We start from the raw sequence: 21,414 nt of genomic DNA on the forward strand, positions 1-21,414 counted from the left end.
TATCAAAATCGGTCCACCCAGTAAAAAGTTATGAGGTAACAATTATAAAAAAAAAAAAAATCAAAATCGGTCCACCCAGTAAAAAGTTATGAGGTAACAAATATAAAAAAAAAAAAAAAAAATACAGACGAATTGATAACCTCCTCCTTTTGGAAGTCGGTTGAAAACTCGCCCGGCCGCGTCTGTCTGTCGATATGTTCGCGATAAACTCCAAAAGTACTGACCAGATTTTCATCAGGTTTTCACTTAAAGATAGAGAGATTCATAAGAAAGGTTTAGGTATATAAATTATAAAGGGTTTTCGGAACTGAGATGGCCCAGTGGTTAGAACGCATGCATCTTAACCGACGATTGCGGGTTCAAACCCAGGCAAGCACCGCTGATTCATGTGCTTAATTTGTCTTTATAATTCATTTCATGCTCAGCGGTGAAGGAAAACATCGTGAGGAAACCTGCATGTGACAAATTTCAGAGAAATTCTGCCACATGTGCATTCCACCAACCCGCATTGGCACAGCGTGGTGGAATATGTTCCAAACCCTCTCCTTAATGGGAGAGGAGGCCTTATCTCAGCAGTGGGAAATTTACAGGCCATACCTACCTTACCTTAAAGGTTTTTGGGTAAATAAGTTGAAAAAGAACGACAATTATATTAAACATATCGGAAAAACAACAACTTAGTCCACCCGTGCGAAGCCGGGACGGGTCGCTAGAATATATAAGGAATAATATCTATCATATACAAAAAATTGATAAAATGTTTGAAAAAAAATAAATAAACTGTTTGATTCAAATCGACGCAAAATCATGGCCAAATGAATTCAAATGAAATTGACACACAAACGTCAAATCTATTCGTGCAAAATATCAAATCAATTGTGTGCGTAAAATGAAAATAAAAAACCCGTTCATTCTTTGATGTTCAAGCGATATTCCTGAAAATGGATGAAATATTCCGACAACAATGTTGTTTAACGCCCCGGGAGCCGGTCAGTTCACATTCAAATAATATTTCATTTGGAGACAGAAAATTTTTTCTTCATTCTTCAATGTTTATGTTATTTAGATTGAAATTTTTATTACATTTCCCCATTGAACAATGTTGGGAGATGAATAGACGAAAAGCAATTTCATAAAACCTATAGCAATACTTTAAACAAATAGTCGTAATACTTTTTTTCAATATTCTCAAATATCGGATAGTAAAATCTAAATCGTTATGTAATATTGTACCAACCATTAAATTCCTTTCCAGATTCTTTAATCTTACTAATATTTATTTTGAAAAGATAACGAATGTTTTATTCAAATTATATAAAACCTCCTTAAACTTTTTACGAATTCCAACAAAAGAAAATCCACCTGTTAATAAAACATACGCTTAAAGTATTAAGTTTATGTAATTTATTACTGTTTAAAATTTCGCTTGTTAGAGATAAGAAAGAGTATTCTGGGTAGGTACCACCTATTCATCAGTTATTCTACCGCCAAATAACGCTACTCAGTACTGTTGTGTTCCGGTTTGAGGGGTGAGTTAACCAGTGAAACACAAGGGACATAACATCTTAGTTCCCAAGGTTGGTGGCACATTGACGATGGAAGGAATAGTTAATATTTCTTACAGCGTCATTGTCTATGGGTGATGGTGACCACTTACCATCAGGTGGCCTATATAACATATTATACCATTTTTTTCTCGAACATTCCAGAAAACCGCTTGTTGAAAAGGAATTTGTTAAACTCTCTACTGTTGACAACAAGAGTGATTGAAGGTGTAGCAAGAGATATGTACGGTGCCAACAATTGCCAGTGGCAAAAGACTATTCTTGGACACACGGTTGAACCTTTTATTATTTTTAGTACATAATTAATTTTTATTTTTATCTTTAATAGAAAATTCATCGGAAATTGATCTGGATTTAATTCCGATACTAATTCATAATAACTTTTGTTCATTCGTCAAGTGTAATGCTTCGTATAATGTGTAATACCTCGTGTACAACAGGATTTAAAAGACTAATATAAAAAAGCCAGATTTTAAGACTAATTGAGAGGGCCGAGATGGCCCAGTGGTTAGAAGGCGTGCATCTGAACCGATGATCGCGGGTTCAAACCCAGACAAGCACAGCTGAATATCCATGTGCTTAAATTTTGTTTAAAATTCATCTGGGCTTATTCATTCATTCATTCAAGCTCTGCGGAGAAAGAAAACATCGTGAGGAAACGTGCACGTCTCTAATTTATAATAGAAATTCTGCCACACGTGTATTCCACATACCCGCATTATAACAGCGTGGTGGAATATGTTCCAAACCTTCTCAAAAGGAAAAGAGGCCTTAACTCAGCAGTAAGAAGTTTTCAGGCTGTTGTTATTGTTGTTGTTGTTGTATGAGACTAAGATAACTACAAGTTTTCCAAAATGAAGGACTAGAGGGTTCACTTGTATTTGCACCACATTTGCTCAATAATATTTATATCCTTCCCAATTTGTCAGAAAGACTCATACCAAGTTTTTCTGATGGAGCTCTGAAGTTTTTCTTTTAATATTATGACAGCTTACAATGTCTCGCGGAGCCTGTTTGGAAGCCTGCGACAGTGGCACTAAGAATGCTCTTACAGCGTTTAGATCCTGGCTTCAAGCTCACGAAGAAGCTCAGGTACTCGTTTCTGCTATCTAAGTAGTATAATAATTTAACTTTTCTTAAAAACCAATGAGATACACCTTTGTTCCGAATATTTAATAAAAAATATATATATCTTCTTTATTCATAAGAGTTATTTTTTATCTTTATTAAAAGTATTAATTGACCAGTATTAATGCTGATTTTGATTTTTTTTTAAATGTAATGGCTTACATATTACTTTTAGTGCATACAATATTTATTTTGGAACAGTTATTAGTTAAAAGTATATTTTGATAACCTGCATGAAAAAAATTATGAACACTCAAAAGTGTGGTAAAGTTTATTCTTTGGCCCGGTTCCCAGTACAAGATAGTTCATTTTAGTCCAAGAGTTTACAATTGAATTAGAACTTGATTTTTATTTGTATTGCGACCGAATGTTTTCGTCATCTGGTGCGTTAAGGAATTCTTTCATATGGGTGAGAAAACTTTATGGAGAGCAATTGTAAAATTAGAAAAGAAAAGCTGAATTTTATTATGATCTGTTTAAAGATTTATTCGTTTTAATCGTTGTATTATAATTAAAACTAGCGAACCGCCCCGGCTTCACATGGGTGCAGTAATATGACATAACAGTGGAAACTTCTAAAATTATCAGTGTTTCTTTATTGAATTGTCCATGTATTGTATATAAAAACCTTCTTCTCGAATCATTCTAACCTTTAAAAAAACCCGCATCAAAGTATGTTGCGTAGTTTTAAAGATTTAAGCATACATAGAGATATAGGGACACAGAAAGCGACTTTGTTTTATAATATGTAGTGACTAGTGATAAGGAATAATAAACACCTATGAAGCCGATAAAGTATACAGCAGTTGTACTGCTTTTCAACCGACTTCAAAAAGGAGGAGGTTATCAATTCGTCTGTATTTTTTTTTTTTTTTTTTATGTTTGTTACCTCATAACTTTTTACTGGGTGGCCCGATTTTGATATTTTTTTTTTGTTTGAAAGGTAGTGCTTCCCGTGGGGTCCCATTTTTTTTTTATTTTTTTCCGATGATGGTATCCGTATGAAAACGACATAAGTCTTAAATTTGCATTATGTATGTGCGCGATAAATAGGTGAATAACTCAAAATTGGTTGGCACAATTTTGATGATTCTTTTAAAATTATAAAGGGCATACTTTAAGGGTAGTTTGGTGAAAGTTTGGTAAGGTTCTGAGTATAGGATCCATGACAAATTAAGGGAACGGGAGGGAACGGAACAATTCTGAGGAGCACGTTAGCAATACTCGGTCGAATCTTTTATTTACGGGTTACTTGGATATTTAAATCATCTTCCGGAACGTGGTTATGTTCATGTAATTGTCATAATCGAATATTATAATTAACTAGCGACCCGCCCCGACTTCTCACGGGTGCAAAACTGATACTAAATATACTAAAGAATTTGTTTATTTACGACATCACATTGCAAACTTCTAAAATTGTCAGTGTTTCTTTACTATATTGTTCATTTATTATATACACAAACCTTCCCCTTGAATCACACTATCTATTAAAAAAAACCGCATCAAAATCCGTAGCGTAGTTTTAAAGATATAGGGACAGAGAAAGCGACTTTGTTTTATACTATGTATTGACGGAAGCGATTTGGTGCAGAATTTCTAACTGTCTTTAATCAAATTTTGTGTATATGATGTGATGTCATATGATGTACGACATAGCATACGAATAGCTCTTTTGCAAAGTTTTTTTACTGAGGTCGATTACAGCTCATTCGAGGGTATATCCCTTTTACTTATTGTTTTTATCAAGCTATCCTTTTTACTTGTAACGAAATGTAAAATAAACAGTCACACATTGTTCTGTTGTTTAGTATGGATATAACATATCTGTTTATTAGAATATCATTGGTTTTATACTATAATATAATGCAATAAACGTATATTTTTATTATGCAAGGTAATGATTGCCAGTATTTTGGTGGTGGTTGGTCTGTGGTGGCTCGTCCGGACTGTACTGGCGCTCGTGATAAACCTCATCTGTCCCGTTTTCGTTGTGCTACTCGCTGTGGTGACTACTTGATTCCATTATTAATAATACCGTAATCTAAGTAGCATAAATTCTTAAAATATTTCTGGTGGATAATTTCTTTTCTATTTAAAATTAGATTAATTGATAATATCTTAAGTAACAGTCTGTAATGGTACATTAATAAATGCAGGTCTGCTTAGCCCCAAGTGTAGAGTCCCAAGCAACCCGGGTGAGGATCGTTGGGGAGCTTAAATATAGATTTTGGAAGCAGGGCAGATTGCCAAAATACTATTTTCACCCAGTTGCTTGATGTTCTTAAGACGAGCAAGGCTGGAAGAAACTTCTTCCTAAGGAAATGGTTTTATCACGATTTCATTACTCTATTCCAGCGCGTACTAGTAAATGTGCACACCATGTAGCCGAATGTTATCCTCTACGTATAGGTTTCCTCACGAATTTTATAAATAACATGAATAGACACAAGTTAGGCAAATAAAAATACAATAGTTATTTATTTTTTATTATATAAAATATACACATTTTATTTAAATATATATTATTAATATAAATAAAATATTACAATATGTTCAACTATGCAGTTAAATCACAACTCATAAATAATTAAATAATCATTAAATAATAAATATGATATTGTTCTTTACAGGTTTGTATTCCTCAACTCCGTGCACCCTTACTCGGTCAAAATTACCCTCTTCTGGCGAACATTCTGAGGGACATACTATTGAAAATGGCCGACAATATTAAATCCTAGCAAAGGATACTATGTAATATAAGTTTTTTTTTAAAAGTTCTATAAATATTCACGTCATTAAAGGTCAACAGTAACATATGTTTCTCATTGTAAACCAGACACGTAAAAATTATAAGCAAGGGAAGATAAAAACGTCCTACCGGTAAGTAAGATGTCTTGTATGTGTGTATCCTTTCTTACAGCTCGATTATTGTCTGAATATACTTAATGTTTGATTGATCAAATTAATTTTTGTAAATTAAAGTTTATTTATATACAGAACAAGAGCCTTGACGATCCGGTGGTTAAAACGCGTGCACCTTAACCGATGATTACGAGTTCAAACCCAGGCAAGCACCACGTGCTTTATTTGTGTTTATAATTCATTGTGCTCGGCGGAGAAGGAAAACAACGTGAAATCTGCATGTATCTAATTTCAACGAAACCACTAACCCACATTGGAGCAACGTGGTGTAATATGCTCTAAGCCTTTGCCTGAGAGGAAAAGGACGCCTTAGCCCAGGAATGGGAAATTTATAGGCTGTTTTTGTCAATAGATACTTTTATTTGGGTAAGACTGTGAAGTTCATCAAATAGAAATTATAACTGTTATTATTTTTATAATAAAAATATTTGAACCTTTAGGTACGTATGGTGAAAATTCATAAGATATAAATGTCTCATATTAAAACAATGATAGCTGTAATTAAAATTGTGTTCCATTGTTAAAGATAATTACAGTTTGCATAATAAGCAATATCTAAGCACATTTTATACGAGTTTCATATATATTCCTTTGAAGCTTGGACAAGAGGACCTCGTAGCTTACATTTTGATTAGTCCCTTTTCATTGACCCAGAATATAAATCATGCTGAGTATGAAATCTCTGACATTTTATCAGGCTAATATAAACCTCACTTGTTACGTCATCACGATTGAATAGATTAACCAATCGTAATGAAATTGGAAGTAAACTACAGTCCTGGTAGTTTATACTTGTTTACATTAATTTGTTTTACATTTGTGCGAGCCTATCTGGGTAAAATATAAAAAATATAAAATTAAATATTGGACAACATCACATACAATCAAATCAAATCAAAATAAACTTTATTCAAGTAGGCTTTTACAAGCACTTTTGAATCGTCATTTTACAATTAAGTGAAGTAGGTTCTACCGGAAAGTAGATTCTACCGAGAAGAATCGGAAAGAAATTCAGTAGTTACTCTTTTTCAACATTTAAAAAATACAAAGTCATGTTAGTTAATACAATTATTTAAATTAATATATCCTGCTTGGAACTCAACAGGTATTAACTCCACGCTTTTTTATCATCTATAAAATCATTACTCTGATCACAATTTAAGTTTTGTTATGGAAAACCGGCGTACACACGGCGTACTTGACCACAGAGGTCGTCCTAGTACCTACTTGTTATGTATTCTACCAATAATAGCAATACTTTGTTTTTTTTTGAGTTCCATATTGAAGGGCCATTTCCAAAGGTTAGTATCGTCTTGGCGATGTAAGGAATCGCTAAAATACCAATTACCTTTGCCAATACCTTACGCTACCAATGTATATGTGAAGTCATAACCACTAAACATCAGGTGGCATATCCAAATCCTCTTACATTATCTATAAAACAAAACGTTTTAGGACTTAGTACAAAATAAAACAAGTATGACATAAAATTAGAGGCAAAGAAAGTCGCAAAAACTGCTGTTATAATCATCTCGTCGTAATATCTTGGTATGGAAGCAAGATAATTTAAGTGCAGGACCAGTGGCTCTCAATCAGCAGCGCATAAAGTGGCAAAGAGTGTTACTTTTTTTTTTCAGAGAAAACGGAAAGTTGACTTTTTTTTTAATAGAGCTAAATGCTTAAGCCAGAAAAAGACATCGGTTTTTATCTCCCTAATATGCGAAATGTAATCCGGAAAAAGTGTTTTTAATAGGTTTAATCAAAATTTTATGCATTCTTAATTCCCTATCACGGTTTTACGGGAATTGCCAGCAAATAACCTAATTAATCCGAATCCATAATTTTATTTCACAAATCGTTTGAGGTAAAAGCTGAAATATGCATGTTTAAGGAGAGTTTCTAAGAGCCGCCAGCCCTCAGAATGCTAAGTGCACTCAGGAGTCGGGTAGTAAGAACGCCTTTACCGAGCTGTATTTAGGACAAAAAACGGTCAAAATGGCGCTATAAACATTTTTGCACTAGCATTCGTGAGAGGTTACGTTACTCAAATACATGAATGGGAAACTTTAGCCCGTGGCTTTACTCATCAAGAATTTAATTTTTATAGTATCCATCGGTGTATCTTTATAAAATAAAAATATACGAGTTATATCGTGGGGTATCCTGTTAGATCGAAGTTGTTTTCGCTCTATATAATTGATTAAACAACAGATATTATAATAAATAAAAAATGTTTGGTAAGAAATAACGATAATAATTACATCTTTATTAAATTTCTGTGTGGATTACAGTTGAACAAAAAATACTTTAAATATCATACATAATAGAAAGAAACAATGAGAAAGAAAGGAAGAAAGGGAAAGACAAGAGGAAGAAATGAAGAGGCCATAACGGTCATTCTTCTTTAAGCCGCAAAAAAGAACTACAATCCAAGAAAACCGTACTACTTCAATTTTTTCGGCCATATATTGAAAATTATTCAATCAATCAATCACGCTTGCCTACATTTAAATATCCAACCCAACTACAAGCTGTTTATCTAAATAATACTGTATCTTCGATGTATAAAATACACCCATTTCAGCATTATAATTAACGGTTCATACGTAAGTAAATAGCTTGTTCGAGATAACTGTTTAAATATTAAATAATTATTACCTGTCACGAAAAAATGGTTTATGACCTCCACACTTGCATTAGCTGCAAAGCCACAGAAGGACAGCAAATCATATCAATGGTGTCGCAGTCGACCGTTAGTTACACTAAAGTCGCAACTTACAGTCAGATGTATGCTGTTTCTTGGATAATTGTTTCGAACTTTTTTTTATACTATAACCTGCCCCGGCCTCCCACGGGCACAATGTGCAATTTATTTTATAATTTGATGATATATCGATATAAGTGAGTTTTGTTTGTCCACTGTTTAAAAGCTGTTTGACGTCAATGTATGACGCCTTCTTAAAGATTAAGTATCAAGTATAAAGGCTTTATTAACATATTTCCAAAATATAACTAATATTTGCTCATTTCTTTGGTCGAATTAACTCGGTAATTGGATAAAACTTATAAAATCACGTAAAACTTTTCTGAGCGCGATTAGGTCTAGATCTAGGTCGTCTGGTTTTAGTTTTTAAACTTTTACTGAATGGTGGATTGTCTGAAATTATACGCTTCGTAGAACAAATTAGTCTTATTTTATTCAAATACTTCGACTTTGATTTTGTAAATATCATATTAAAATTGTTGCAGTTATGTGTACCTACAGATAAGCTACTAACGGCCTTTTAATCATGATCATCATGTAAAACAAAATCGCTTACCGCTATCTGTCCCTATGTATGCTTAGATCTTTTAAGTTGCGCAACGATTTTGATACGGTTTCAGCCATTTTTTATCCTTTATTGATTCTTCTGTAGTACATTTAGTATCAGTACTGCACCAGTACGAAGTCGGCGGGTCGCTAGTATTTAATAGAGCAATTCAATGCATTCTGATTGAAAGCAATCTGTGAGACGGCAAGATTCATGACATTTGACCACCAAACGCAGTAAGGTTGCTTAGGTATGCTTCGAAAATTTGGCAAATTCTCGTCTCTGTAGATATTAAAGTCGCTCGGAGGTGTGACTAGAAGTTAGACATTCAGGTGTCGAAACCATTTTTAGTACGATTATGTATTTTGGACATCTTATATAGTCATTAATATTAATTAATTTTGTTTATCTTTTTTCTTTCTATTTGAGTATATAGGTAAAACCTTTTCTTTCAAACAGATGACCGATAGGACTGCAAGGCTCAACGCATTGATTATGTACAGTCAGCTTTAAATAAAATAACAGATAAATTTCCCAAAAAAATACATCCGCTCAAAAATAGTCATACAACCAAAGTCATGTATCTTAATCTTTCCTGCTTGACGTCATATCCGGTTATACATTGAGAGGAATTGAATACCCAAACCATTCCTTACGGAACGTCATTCGCTAGTTTATTCTACGGATTCTGTTGCCAATGTCAACCATAGTAACAGAAATAAAAGAAGGATGTCGCTATAAGTCGAATAGTAAAAAATATGCATAACATGGTATGTTATTACTTTCCGCTTCAATTAAAAGTCAAGTCCGAGAAAAGTCTGACTCGTGGTTGATCATATGTTAAATATCAAGTTGTAAACAATTTACTTTTTAATTAAAAACAAAAATACGTATCCCGTACTGTGCAACTGAATAAGAATACAAAAGATCTTATCTCGGACCCCATATGCGCCGTAAATGAGTGTGGCTTTCCATAACTCATAATTAATGCTCAAGTGACGCAGGTAATCGGTAAAGGTTAAAATAAAATATTTCATAGGCGCAGATGTGGGCGTAGCTTTAAAGTCGATTCCACGATGCGGTTGCCTTTATTCTGCTCGGCTGCGCAGGTGTGTTCATTCCAGCACAATTTGCATCAGTAATTTGTAGATTACCTTGACACTTAGTCTAAGCTACTAAACACTCTTTCCTGACTTATTTAATTCACCCGGTAATAAAGTCAGTATGTAAACAATTTTTAGATTAGAAACTTTCCTTTTTGTACGTAATTTGAATGAAAGTACATAATTTGGCAATATCAAGATGATCTGATAACGGAGCTTGGGTTGGATTAATGGATGGCTTCATCGAGTTAAGGTTTACGTTGTTAGTTGACAAAACCTCTTACCTGCTCTTTGTAGCTCATTAAATTGACAAAGTTTCATTTATACAGGATTAATAATTTAAACAAAAATAAGCATGTAAAATGAATTAATTGGCCAATGGTAAGTGATCACCTATGTCAGCGATCATTTACATACCGAACATGTCACTAAAATAATGATACCATATTGTAGATAATATTAATTTCAATAATTTAATTTAGCTAACATTACTTTGTATTTTTTAAATGTTAAAAAAGAGTAACTAATGAGTTTCTTGCCGGTTCTTCTCGGTAGAATCTACATTTCGAACCGGTGGTAACTTCACTTAATTGTTAAATGACGATTCAAAAGCCTACTTGAAAATAAATTTATTTTTATTTCATTTGATTTGTAGTGACATAAATCAATATATAAGAGACATGAAAGGACCAGCCAAACCTAGGGTAAGGTAACCGCAAACACGTACAATGCATAACATACGAATTGTATTATTGCCGTCTAATACTTTATACACCAATTATTAATAGTAATTATTATTGTCTATGTTTTTATTAAGAAAAATAATTTTAAGTTGTCCTTAATAGATTAGTGCCAGCTAGCGCCACCAACATTGGGAAAATGAGTCTATTGTAATTTCAGTAGTTCGAGATGGCCAAAATAATATTATCGTTTTACAATGATGCTACAATCTCTCTATCTTTTGTTAGAATCCCACGCTATCGTCCAATTGATTTCTAATGACTGAATGAATGAAAATGTATAAATAAATAGTGTTACATGCCAGTATTCAATGCTATGCCATATAAAATTTTACCATTAGTTTTCTATGTTGTCTTGGGTCTGGGTGTTTGTGGTGCCGTCGTTACTTCTGATTTTCATAACACAAGTGCTTCAGCTACTTACATTGGGATCAGAGTAATGTATGTGATGTTGTCTCATATTTATTATTTATTTATTTATTATTATAAAATAATATTAATTACAGTTTTACAAATTATTGATCAATTAAATACAATAATAATTGTTAATAATGAAGTAAATTCAATAGCCCCTGCTTCATTCATAATATGCAATATTAATATGATATAAGTTATGATATTGAATCAAATGTCATAACACCGTATTGAAGGCTAAGATTACTCTCGTAACACTATGTTTCGACATCTTAAAGTACCTGAGATCAATAGTGAAACATTTCAATATAATTCGTGGCGTATAATTTTTAAGCGAAATAGCGAAAAGCGAAATGCGTATAAGTTTGCAGAGCTGAGTTGGCCCAGTGGTTAGAACGCGTGCGTCATAACCGATGATTCCGGGTTCAAACCCAGGCAAGCACCACTATATGTGCCTAATTTGTGTTTATAATTCATCTCGTGCTCGGCGGTGAAGGAAAATATTGTGATGAAACCTGCATGTGTCTAATTCCATCGAAATTCTGCCACATGTGTATTCCACCAACCCGCATTGGAACAGCGTGGTGGAATATGTTCCAAACCCTGTCCTTGATGGAAGAGGAGCCCTTTTCCCAGCAGTCGGAAATGTACTGGCTGTTACTTTACTTTACTTTTTTACTTAAGTTTTAAGCTGATTACAGCAGCACGAGCTGTATAAATATCGCCACAGAAATGCCATTCGCGACGAGATTACAAAGCTTATGTTTTAAAAAAGGTCATATGCTCGAAATTCATTTGCATAATAATAGTTTCATTTCGAGGCAGCGCATGCACCGACTCCGATGAATACTCGGCCGCCGTGCTCTCGCGGTACTCTGTTGCTTTACAAATAAAGCCTTATGAAACTTCTGTTTTAAAATTTTGTATGCGTTTGTAATTGTTATACCTGTATTTTCAGCTTAAAGGTAAATAAAAATTATAATTCCGTGGACATATAAATCCTCCTACATTTTCTATAAAACGAAACGTTTTAGGACTTGTATAAAATAAAACAAGTATGACATAAAATTAGAGGCAAATAAAGTCGCAAAAACTTCTGTTTTAATGCTCTCATCGTATAATCTCTTGGTATGGAAGCAAGAGAATTTAAGTGCAGGACCAGTGGCTCTCAATCAGTAGCGCATAAAGTGGCAAAGAGTGTTACTTTATTTTTCCTTTTTTTCAGATAAAACGGAATGATGTCAACTTTTTTTTAATGGAGTTAATACTTAAGCCAGGCAAAGACATCAGTTTATATCTCACTAATATGCAAAATGTAATCCGGAAAAAGGAGTCTACAGTGTCTTTAATCGTTTAATCAAAATTTTATGCATTCTTAATTCCCTATCACGGTTTCACGGGAATTACCAGCGAATAACCTAATTAATCCGAATCCATAATTTTATTTCACAAATCGTTTGAGGTAAAATCTGAAATATGCATGTTTAAGGAGAGTTTCTAAGAGCCGCCAGCCCTCAGAATGCTAAGTGCACTCAGGAGTCGGGTAGTAAGAACGCCTTTACCGAGCTGTATTTAGGACAAAAAACGGTCAAAATGGCGCTATAAACATTTTTGCACTACAATTCTTGAGAGGTTACGTTACTCAAATACATGAATGGCAAACTTTAGCCCGTTGAATTACTCATCTAGAATTTGATTTGAAAAAAAATTGATAAAACAAAATTATACGAGTGGTTTCGTAGCCTACACTGTTAGAAAGAAGTTATTTTTGCTATATATTATTAATTAAATAACAGACATCGTAATTAATTAACAATGTTCGATAATAAATGATAATAAATACATTATTGGTAAACTCCTACATGGATCAAAGCAAAACAAAAGAAAGTTTAAATACCATAAATATAAGAAAGAGGCAATGAGAAAGAGAGGAAGAGTATAGAGTAGTAGTAAGTATAGTGGAGTATAGAGAGTAGAGAGGGAGCATAACGGTTTTCGTTACGTGACGTTTTCTGTCAGTTCATTCTTCTGTTTTGCTTCCATTTATGTGATCACATTTTGATAATTATTTCATACAAATAATCATGCTTTTATAAATTTAACTACCCGACCTAACCACAAGCTGTTTACCTAAATAATATCCGTATCTTCGATGTATAAAATACAGCTAGTCAGCATTATAATTAACGGTTCACACGTAAGTAAATAGCTTATTCGAGTTAACTGTTTAAATATTAAATAGTTATTACCTGTCACGAGAAAATGGTTTATGACCTCCGCACTTGCATTAGCTGCAAAGCCAGAGAAGGACAGCAAATCATATCAATGGTGTCGCACACGACCGTTACTTACACTGAAATCACAACATACAGTCAGATTTTTGCTGTTATATGGATAATTGTTTCGATCTCGCACACGCACGGGTGTAATGTGCAATTTAAGCGCAAAAAATTTTAAGACACCACTTTAAAACTTCTAAAATTATCAGTATTTCTCTAATATATTGTGCACAAATTATAATTATTAACCTTCCTCTTAAATTACACGTACAATTTAAGCGCAAAAAATGTTTGAGACATTACTTGAAAACTTCTAATATTATCAGTATTTCTCTAATATATTGTGTACATATTATAATTATAACCTTCCTCTTAAGTTACACAAAAAACTGCCTCAAAATACGTTGCGTAATTTGGAAAATCTAAGCATACGAGTACATAGGGACAGACAGCAATAAGCGACTTTGTTTTATACTATGTAATGATGATATACTTCTTGTACAAGAAGTATGTTTATCTGCGCGTAAGTACTACTTATTATGATACGATAATATATCCATATAAAGAGCATTGATTGTCCACTGGTTAAAAAGCCATTTGAGGTTAATGCATAACATTCTTAAGGCCATGAGGTTCTATGTTTTTGAATTAACCGTATTGAGTATCAACTTTAAAGGCTTTATTAACATATTTCCAATATATATAATATAAAATATAACTAATATTTGCTCATTTCTTTGCTCGAATTAACTCGGTAATTGGATAAAACTTATAAAATCACGTAAAACTTTTCTGAGCGCGATTAGGTCTAGATCTAGGTCGTCTGGTTTTAGTTTTTAAACTTTTACTGAATGGTGGATTGTCTGAATTTATACGCTTCGTAGAACTGATTAGTCTTATTTTATTCAAATACTTCGACTTTGATTTTGTAAATATCATATTAAAATTGTTGCAGTTATGTGTACCTACAGATAAGCTACTAACGGCCTTTTAATCATGATCATCATATAAAACAAAATCGCTTACCGCTATCTGTCCCTATGTATGCTTAGATATTTTAAGTTACGCAACGATTTTGATACGGTTTCAGCCATTTTTTATCCTTTATTGATTCTTCTGTAGTACATTTAGTGTCAGTACTGCACCAGTACGAAGTCGGCGGGTCGCTAGTATTTAATAGAGCAATGCAATGCATTCTGATTGAAAGCAATCTGTGAGACGGCAAGATTCATGACATTTGACCACCAAACGCAGTAAGGTTGCTTAGGTATGCTTCGAAAATTTGGCAAATTCTCGTCTCTGTAGATATTAAAGTTGCTCGGAGGTGTGACTAGAAGGTAGACATTGAGGTGTCGAAACCATTTTTAGTACGATTATGTATTTTGGACATCTTATATAGTCATTCATATAAATTAATTTTGTTTATCTTTTTTCTTTCTATTTGAGTGTATAGGTAAAACCTTTTCTCTCAAACAGATGACCGATAGGACTGAAAGGCTCAACGCATTGATTATGTACAGTCAGCTTTAAATAAAATAACAGATAAATTTCCCAAAAAAATACATCCGCTCAAAAATAGTCATACAACCAAAGTCATGTATCTTAATCTTTCCTGCTTGACGTCATATCCGGTTATACATTGAGAGGAATTGAATACCCAAACCATTCCTTACGGAACGTCATTCGCTAGTTTATTCTACGGATTCTGTTGCCAATGGCAACCATAGTAACAGAAAGAAGTACTATTCGACTTATAGGATGTCGCTATAAGTCGAATAGTAAAAAATATGCATAACATGGTATGTTATTACCTTCCGCTTCAATCAATAGTCACATCATACAGTTTTCAAAAGTCAAGTCCGAGAAAAGTCTGACTCGTGGTTGATCATATGTTAAATATCAAGTTGTAAACAATTTACTTTTTAATTAAAAACAAAAATACGTATCCCGTACTGTGCAACTGAATAAGAATACAAAAGATCTTATCTCGGACCCCATATGCGCCGTAAATGAGTGTGGCTTTCCATAACTCATAATTAATGCTCAAGTGACGCAGGTAATCGGTAAAGGTTAAAATAAAATATTTCATAGGCGCAGATGTGGGCGTAGCTTTAAAGTCGATTCCACGATGCGGTTGCCTTTATTCTGCTCGGCTGCGCAGGTGTGTTCATTCCAGCACAATTTGCATCAGTAATTTGTAGATTACCGTGACACTTAGTCTAAGCTACTAAACACTCTTTCCTGACTTATTTAATTCATCCGGTAATAAAGTCAGTATGTAAACAATTTTTAGATTAGAAACTTTCCTTTTTGTACGTAATTTGAATGAAAGTACATAATTTAGCAATATCAAGATGATCTGATAACGGAGCTTGGGTTGGATTAATGGATGGCATCTAAGCCTCATCGAGTTAAGGTTTACGTTGTTTGTTGACAAAACCTCTTACCTGCTCTTTGTAGCTCATTAAATTGACAATTTATACAGGATGAATTATTTAAATAAAAACAAGCATGTTAAATGAATTAATTGGCCAATGGTAAGTGATCACCTATGTCAGCGATCATTTACATACCGAACATGTCACTAAAATAATGATACCATATTGTAGATAATATTAATTTCAATAATTTAATTTAGCTAACATTACTTTGTATTTTTTAAATGTTAAAAAAGAGTAACTAATGAGTTTCTTGCCGGTTCTTCTCGGTAGAATCTACATTTCGAACCGGTGGTAACTTCACTTAATTGTTAAATGACGATTCAAAAGTGCTTGTAAAAGCCTACTTGAAAATAAATTTATTTATTTCATTTGATTTGTAGTGACATAAATCAATATATAAGAGACATGAAAGGACCAGCCAAACCTAGGGTAAGGTAACCGTAAACACGTACAATGCATAACATACGAATTGTATTATTGCCGTCTAATACTTTATACACCAATTATTAATAGTAATTATTATTGTCTATGTTTTTATTAAGAAAAATAATTTTAAGTTGTCCTTAATAGATTAGTGCCAGCTAGCGCCACCAACATTGGGAAAATGAGTCTATTGTAATTTCAGTAGTTCGAGATGGCCAAAATAATATTATCGTTTTACAATGATGCTCCAATCTCTCTATCTTTTGTTAGAATCCCACGCTATCGTCCAATTGATTTCTAATGACTGAATGAATGAAAATGTATAAATAAATAGTGTTACATGCCAGTATTCAATGCTATGCCATATAAAATTTTACCATTAGTTTTCTATGTTGTCTTGGGTCTGGGAGTTTGTGGTGCCGTCGTTACTTCTGATTTTCATAACACAAGTGCTTCAGCTACTTACATTGGGATCAGAGTAATGTATGTGATGTTGTCTCATATTTACTATTTATTTATTTATTATTATAAAATAATATTAATTACAGTTTTACAAATTATTGATCAATTAAATACAATAATAATTGTTAATAATGAAGTAAATTCAATAGCCCCTGCTTCATTCATAATATGCAATATTAATATGATATAAGTTATGATATTGAATCAAATGTCATAACACCGTATTGAAGGCTAAGATTACTCTCGTAACACTATGTTTCGACATCTTAAAGTACCTGAGATCAATAGTGAAACATTTCAATATAATTCGTGGCGTATAATTTTTAAGCGAAATAGCGAAAAGCGAAATGCGTATAAGTTTGCAGAGCTGAGTTGGCCCAGTGGTTAGAACGCGTGCGTCATAACCGATGATTCTGGGTTCAAACCCAGGCAAGCACCACTATATGTGCCTAATTTGTGTTTATAATTCATCTCGTGCTCGGCGGTGAAGGAAAATATTGTGAGGAAACCTGCATGTGTCTAATTCCATCGAAATTCTGCCACATGTGTATTCCACCAACCCGCATTGGAACAGCGTGGTGGAATATGTTCCATACCCTCTCCTTGATGGAAGAGGAGCCCTTTTCCCAGCAGTCAGAAATGTACTGGCTGTTACTTTACTTTACTTTTTTACTTAAGTTTTAAGCTGATTACAGAAGCACGAGCTGTATAAATATCGCCACAGAAATGCCATTCGCGACGAGATTACAAAGCTTATGTTTTAAAAAAGGTCATGTGCTCGAAATTCATTTGCATAATAATAGTTTCATTTCGAAGCCAGCGCATGCACCGACTCCGATGAATACTCGGCCGCCGCGCTCTCGCGGTACTCTGTTGCTCTACAAATAAAGCCTTATGAAACTTCTGTTTTAAAATTTTGTATGCGTTTGTAATTGTTATACCTGTTTTTCAGCTTAATAGGTTAGTAAAATTTATAATTTCATGGATTGGAGTTTGCTTATTATTTTAGATTGAAAATATCAGTCATTGGTTCGTAAGGAAATCGTAATTATTTTGTATAATATAGTGAAATGAGAAAACAAAAATTAAGGCATTTCAGCGAAGTTCATGATGAAAGTAATTGTAGTCCATTCGACTACAAGAAAACAAAAGACAAAAGTAAAAAAAAACAACAATTGACGCGATCATTGGTCGACAGCTTGAATATTGTATGACATCTGTTATGGATTTGCGTAGAAGTGACTAGCTAAACCTCGACTACAGTGTACAATTAAAGTGGATGTAAGTTAATCGGTGGTAGTGTTATTTTATTTTATTTTATTTTTATTTATTAAAATACACCATCGACTTATCATAATAACTAACACAATATTATAATGCACTAAATATACAATCCAGTATGATTTGCCTTTACAGGTGTATACAACATTGTTGGCATTTGTTTCTGTGCGATTACATGATGCTATTAAGGTATCATCTAAATAGTATAAAACTAAAACAAAACAAAACAAAATAAAGCTAGGTGCAAACAAAGTTAAAAATTAAGAATTAAATTAATAACAATATTAATCCACTTAATCTAGATGAGATAGAGAAGAAAAGTGCAACAAATAATTATTAACTATACAATCATTCTTCGTCATAAATAACATCTAAACACTTTCTAACAAATTTGGCACAATCTTGAGGGTGAAAGATATCGATGTCACCCTTAGACGAAAATTCGTTATATGTTGCCATGAGTCTGTTCAAAGGAGAATATTTCCCTACATTGGTCCTGGAACTTTTCAGATTAAAAATATTCGTAATAGGGTATCTTGGAATAGATCTTGGGACATTTTTTGGGATCTGCTGGAGAATATCAGAACATAATATTTGACCATGGAAGAGCTTGTAAAGTATTTTAATGTCACTAATTTTTCGTCGTATCTCAAGAGAATCGAGCTTAAAGTAAGATAACCTGGTACGATAATCGGCACGGTAGGGACAATTGCGATCTTTATAAGCCAAGAAACGAGTGAAGCTACGTTGGACGCGTTCGATTCTATTAATGTGAACATTGTAGTAGGGGTTCCAGATAGGAGATGCATATTCGAGGTTACTGCGAATTAGTGCTTTGTACAGGGTCAAGATAGAGGCAGGATTATTAAAATCTTTACAAATCCTTTTAACTAGTCCAGTTATCTTCCAGGCTCGTAATGTTATTTGGTCAATGTGTTCTACGAAACTTAATTTTTTGTCTAATAGGACACCTAGGTCTCTTACCGATGTGGGCGCACTAAGCGTTACATTATTAACTGAGTACTGAGAATACAAAACGTGTTTTTTTTAGTAAATCTTACATGATGGCACTTGGTTGCATTTAAATCCATTTTGTTGATTCTACACCAGTGGGAGATTGAATCTAGGTCTGCTTGTAAAAATTTAATATCGTCCATGGAGTCTATTGTATGATACAACTTTAAGTCGTCTGCGAATATAGAACATTTGCTATACTTAATATGGTTATTAATATCGTTAATGAACACCAGGAAAAGAATTGGGCCTAAATGTGAGCCTTGCGGTACTCCAGAGGTAGGAAAATATGCAAATGACTTGTATCCCTGCATAGTTACTCGTTGTGTTCTGTTGTACAAGTAAGACTTCACCCAGTTCAGAAGGTTTTCATGTATCCCGTAATATTTTAGTTTAGCCAATAGAATATTATGATTAACAGTATCGAAGGCACTACTGAAATCTGTGTAAATCGAGTCGATTACTTTATTACTATCGATACCATTTGCTAGATCAGTAGTATAGTTCAGAAGGTTTGTGACGGTGAATTTTTTAGAACAGAACCCATGTTGTTGACGTGATATCACGGTAGAAAAATGATTAGTCATTATTGGACAAATTATTCTTTCCAATAGTTTGGAAAATAAATTTAAAATAGAAATTGGGCGATAATTTTTTATATTTGATTTGTCACCTTTTTTATAGATGGGAACTACATTCGCGACTTTCCATTCACTGGGAAAGGTTGCTGTATTAAGTGATTTTTCAAATAAGATTTTTAAAGGTAGGGTTAAATATTTATATAATGTTGTCTTAAATTTAAAAATAATTAATATACGCGATTCATCCGTTATAATTAGTTTTATTTAAATTAAATATTTATAATTTTTTTTAATAAAAAAAGCTGGTATCCCATCTGGTCCTGCTCCTTTACTCGGATTTAATGATTTTATTGCTCTTCGAACGTCTTGTTCAGTAATATCTACTTTATTAAGTGAAAGCTGGGGAAAACAGTCCCCCAAATCTGATTGTGCAGAGTTATCGGTAGAAGAGAAAATGGAGGAGAATTGTCTGGCAAATAAATCACAGATTTCTTCTCCTTTACATGCCACCTTGTCGTTCAAAAACATTTCACCTGGGAGGTTGGAAGACATTCCTCGTTGTTGATTACTAAAAGACCAAAATTTGTTGGGATTTAATCTTAATGATAATTCTGTATTTGTAACGTAACGCGAGTAACAAGTTGTAGTTAAAGAGTCTACACGTTTGTTTAGTAGCCGAAGTTCAATTTCGTCTCGGGGATTTAAATATATTTTATATCTTTTGCGAATTTTTTCCCTTTCTCCTATCATTCTAATTAAGTTACGTGAAAACCAAGAGGGAAATCTACTATGATGCAATCTAAATTTTGGGATAGTTAAGTCTATTGCGGAGTATAGTATTTCGTAAAATTTGGAAACGGCAAGATCGACATCAGTAATTATTGACAATTCTTTATGCCAGTCAATTTTACTTAAACAAGACTGTAACAGAGAATAGTCTGCTTTTTTAAAATTATACCGAACTTGTATATTATTTCTTATATATTTCATTTTATTTATTTTAATATCTATGTCTATAGGGGGATGATGCAAATCGATTTTACTTATTGGAGTTTTGCTCTTCAGAATAGAAATACCATCAAAATTAGAGAGAATTAGATCAAGAACGCGGTCGTTATAATTTTTAATATGATTTATTTGTTTGAGATCATTTAGTGACATAAAGTCCACTAAGAGGTATCCCAAGTTACAATCATAGTTCGTAGGGCTCAAGCCGGGATACATGCTCTCATCGTAGACCCAATCTATGAAACTAAGATTGAAGTCACCTAGCAGTACAACGTTCTTAAAATTTGAGAGAAATACTTTATTGCAGTTTTCTAGAAGACCATCTAATACTGTAACAGTGACTGGTGGAGGGATGTAGATTGCACCAAATAAAGTCTCACCAACATCGTTATCTTCTAGTTTAACGGAAACCCATAGATCTTCAAAAGGACTTTCAAACCGTTGGATTCTCTTGGAGTGAAATCTTGTGGAAACAGCTATGACAACTCCGCCACCAATTTTATCTGCCAGCATTGTTGAGTTTCGATCCCTGCGATAGACGTTATAGTTGGAATTGAATAATTCACTATCGCAGACACTATCGTCTAACCATGTTTCGGTGCCCACAATCATATCAAAATCTGTTGTTAATAAAGCCAATCTTATTTCTTTAGTTTTTGTTTTAAGACCTCTGAAATTCTGATAATATATTCTAAAATCAGCCATTGTGAAGGTGTTATATTCAGGATGATATAGAATC

General features: G+C 33.4%; 1 protein-coding gene across 1 annotated transcript; it reads left to right on the forward strand.

The window, feature by feature from the left end:
* Nucleotides 1-854: 854 nt before the first annotated feature.
* Nucleotides 855-5,496, forward strand: LOC124534688. The gene is made up of 5 exons (XM_047110671.1): nucleotides 855-989; nucleotides 1,710-1,837; nucleotides 2,556-2,657; nucleotides 4,591-4,701; nucleotides 5,327-5,496. Exons 1-5 carry the CDS (start codon nucleotides 965-967, stop codon nucleotides 5,432-5,434), a joined length of 474 nt encoding a protein of 157 aa, XP_046966627.1. The 5' UTR covers nucleotides 855-964; the 3' UTR covers nucleotides 5,435-5,496.
* Nucleotides 5,497-21,414: the final 15,918 nt, after the last annotated feature.

Source organism: Vanessa cardui, chromosome 1, assembly GCF_905220365.1.
Source record: "Vanessa cardui chromosome 1, ilVanCard2.1, whole genome shotgun sequence".
Lineage (NCBI taxonomy): Eukaryota > Metazoa > Arthropoda > Insecta > Lepidoptera > Nymphalidae > Vanessa > Vanessa cardui.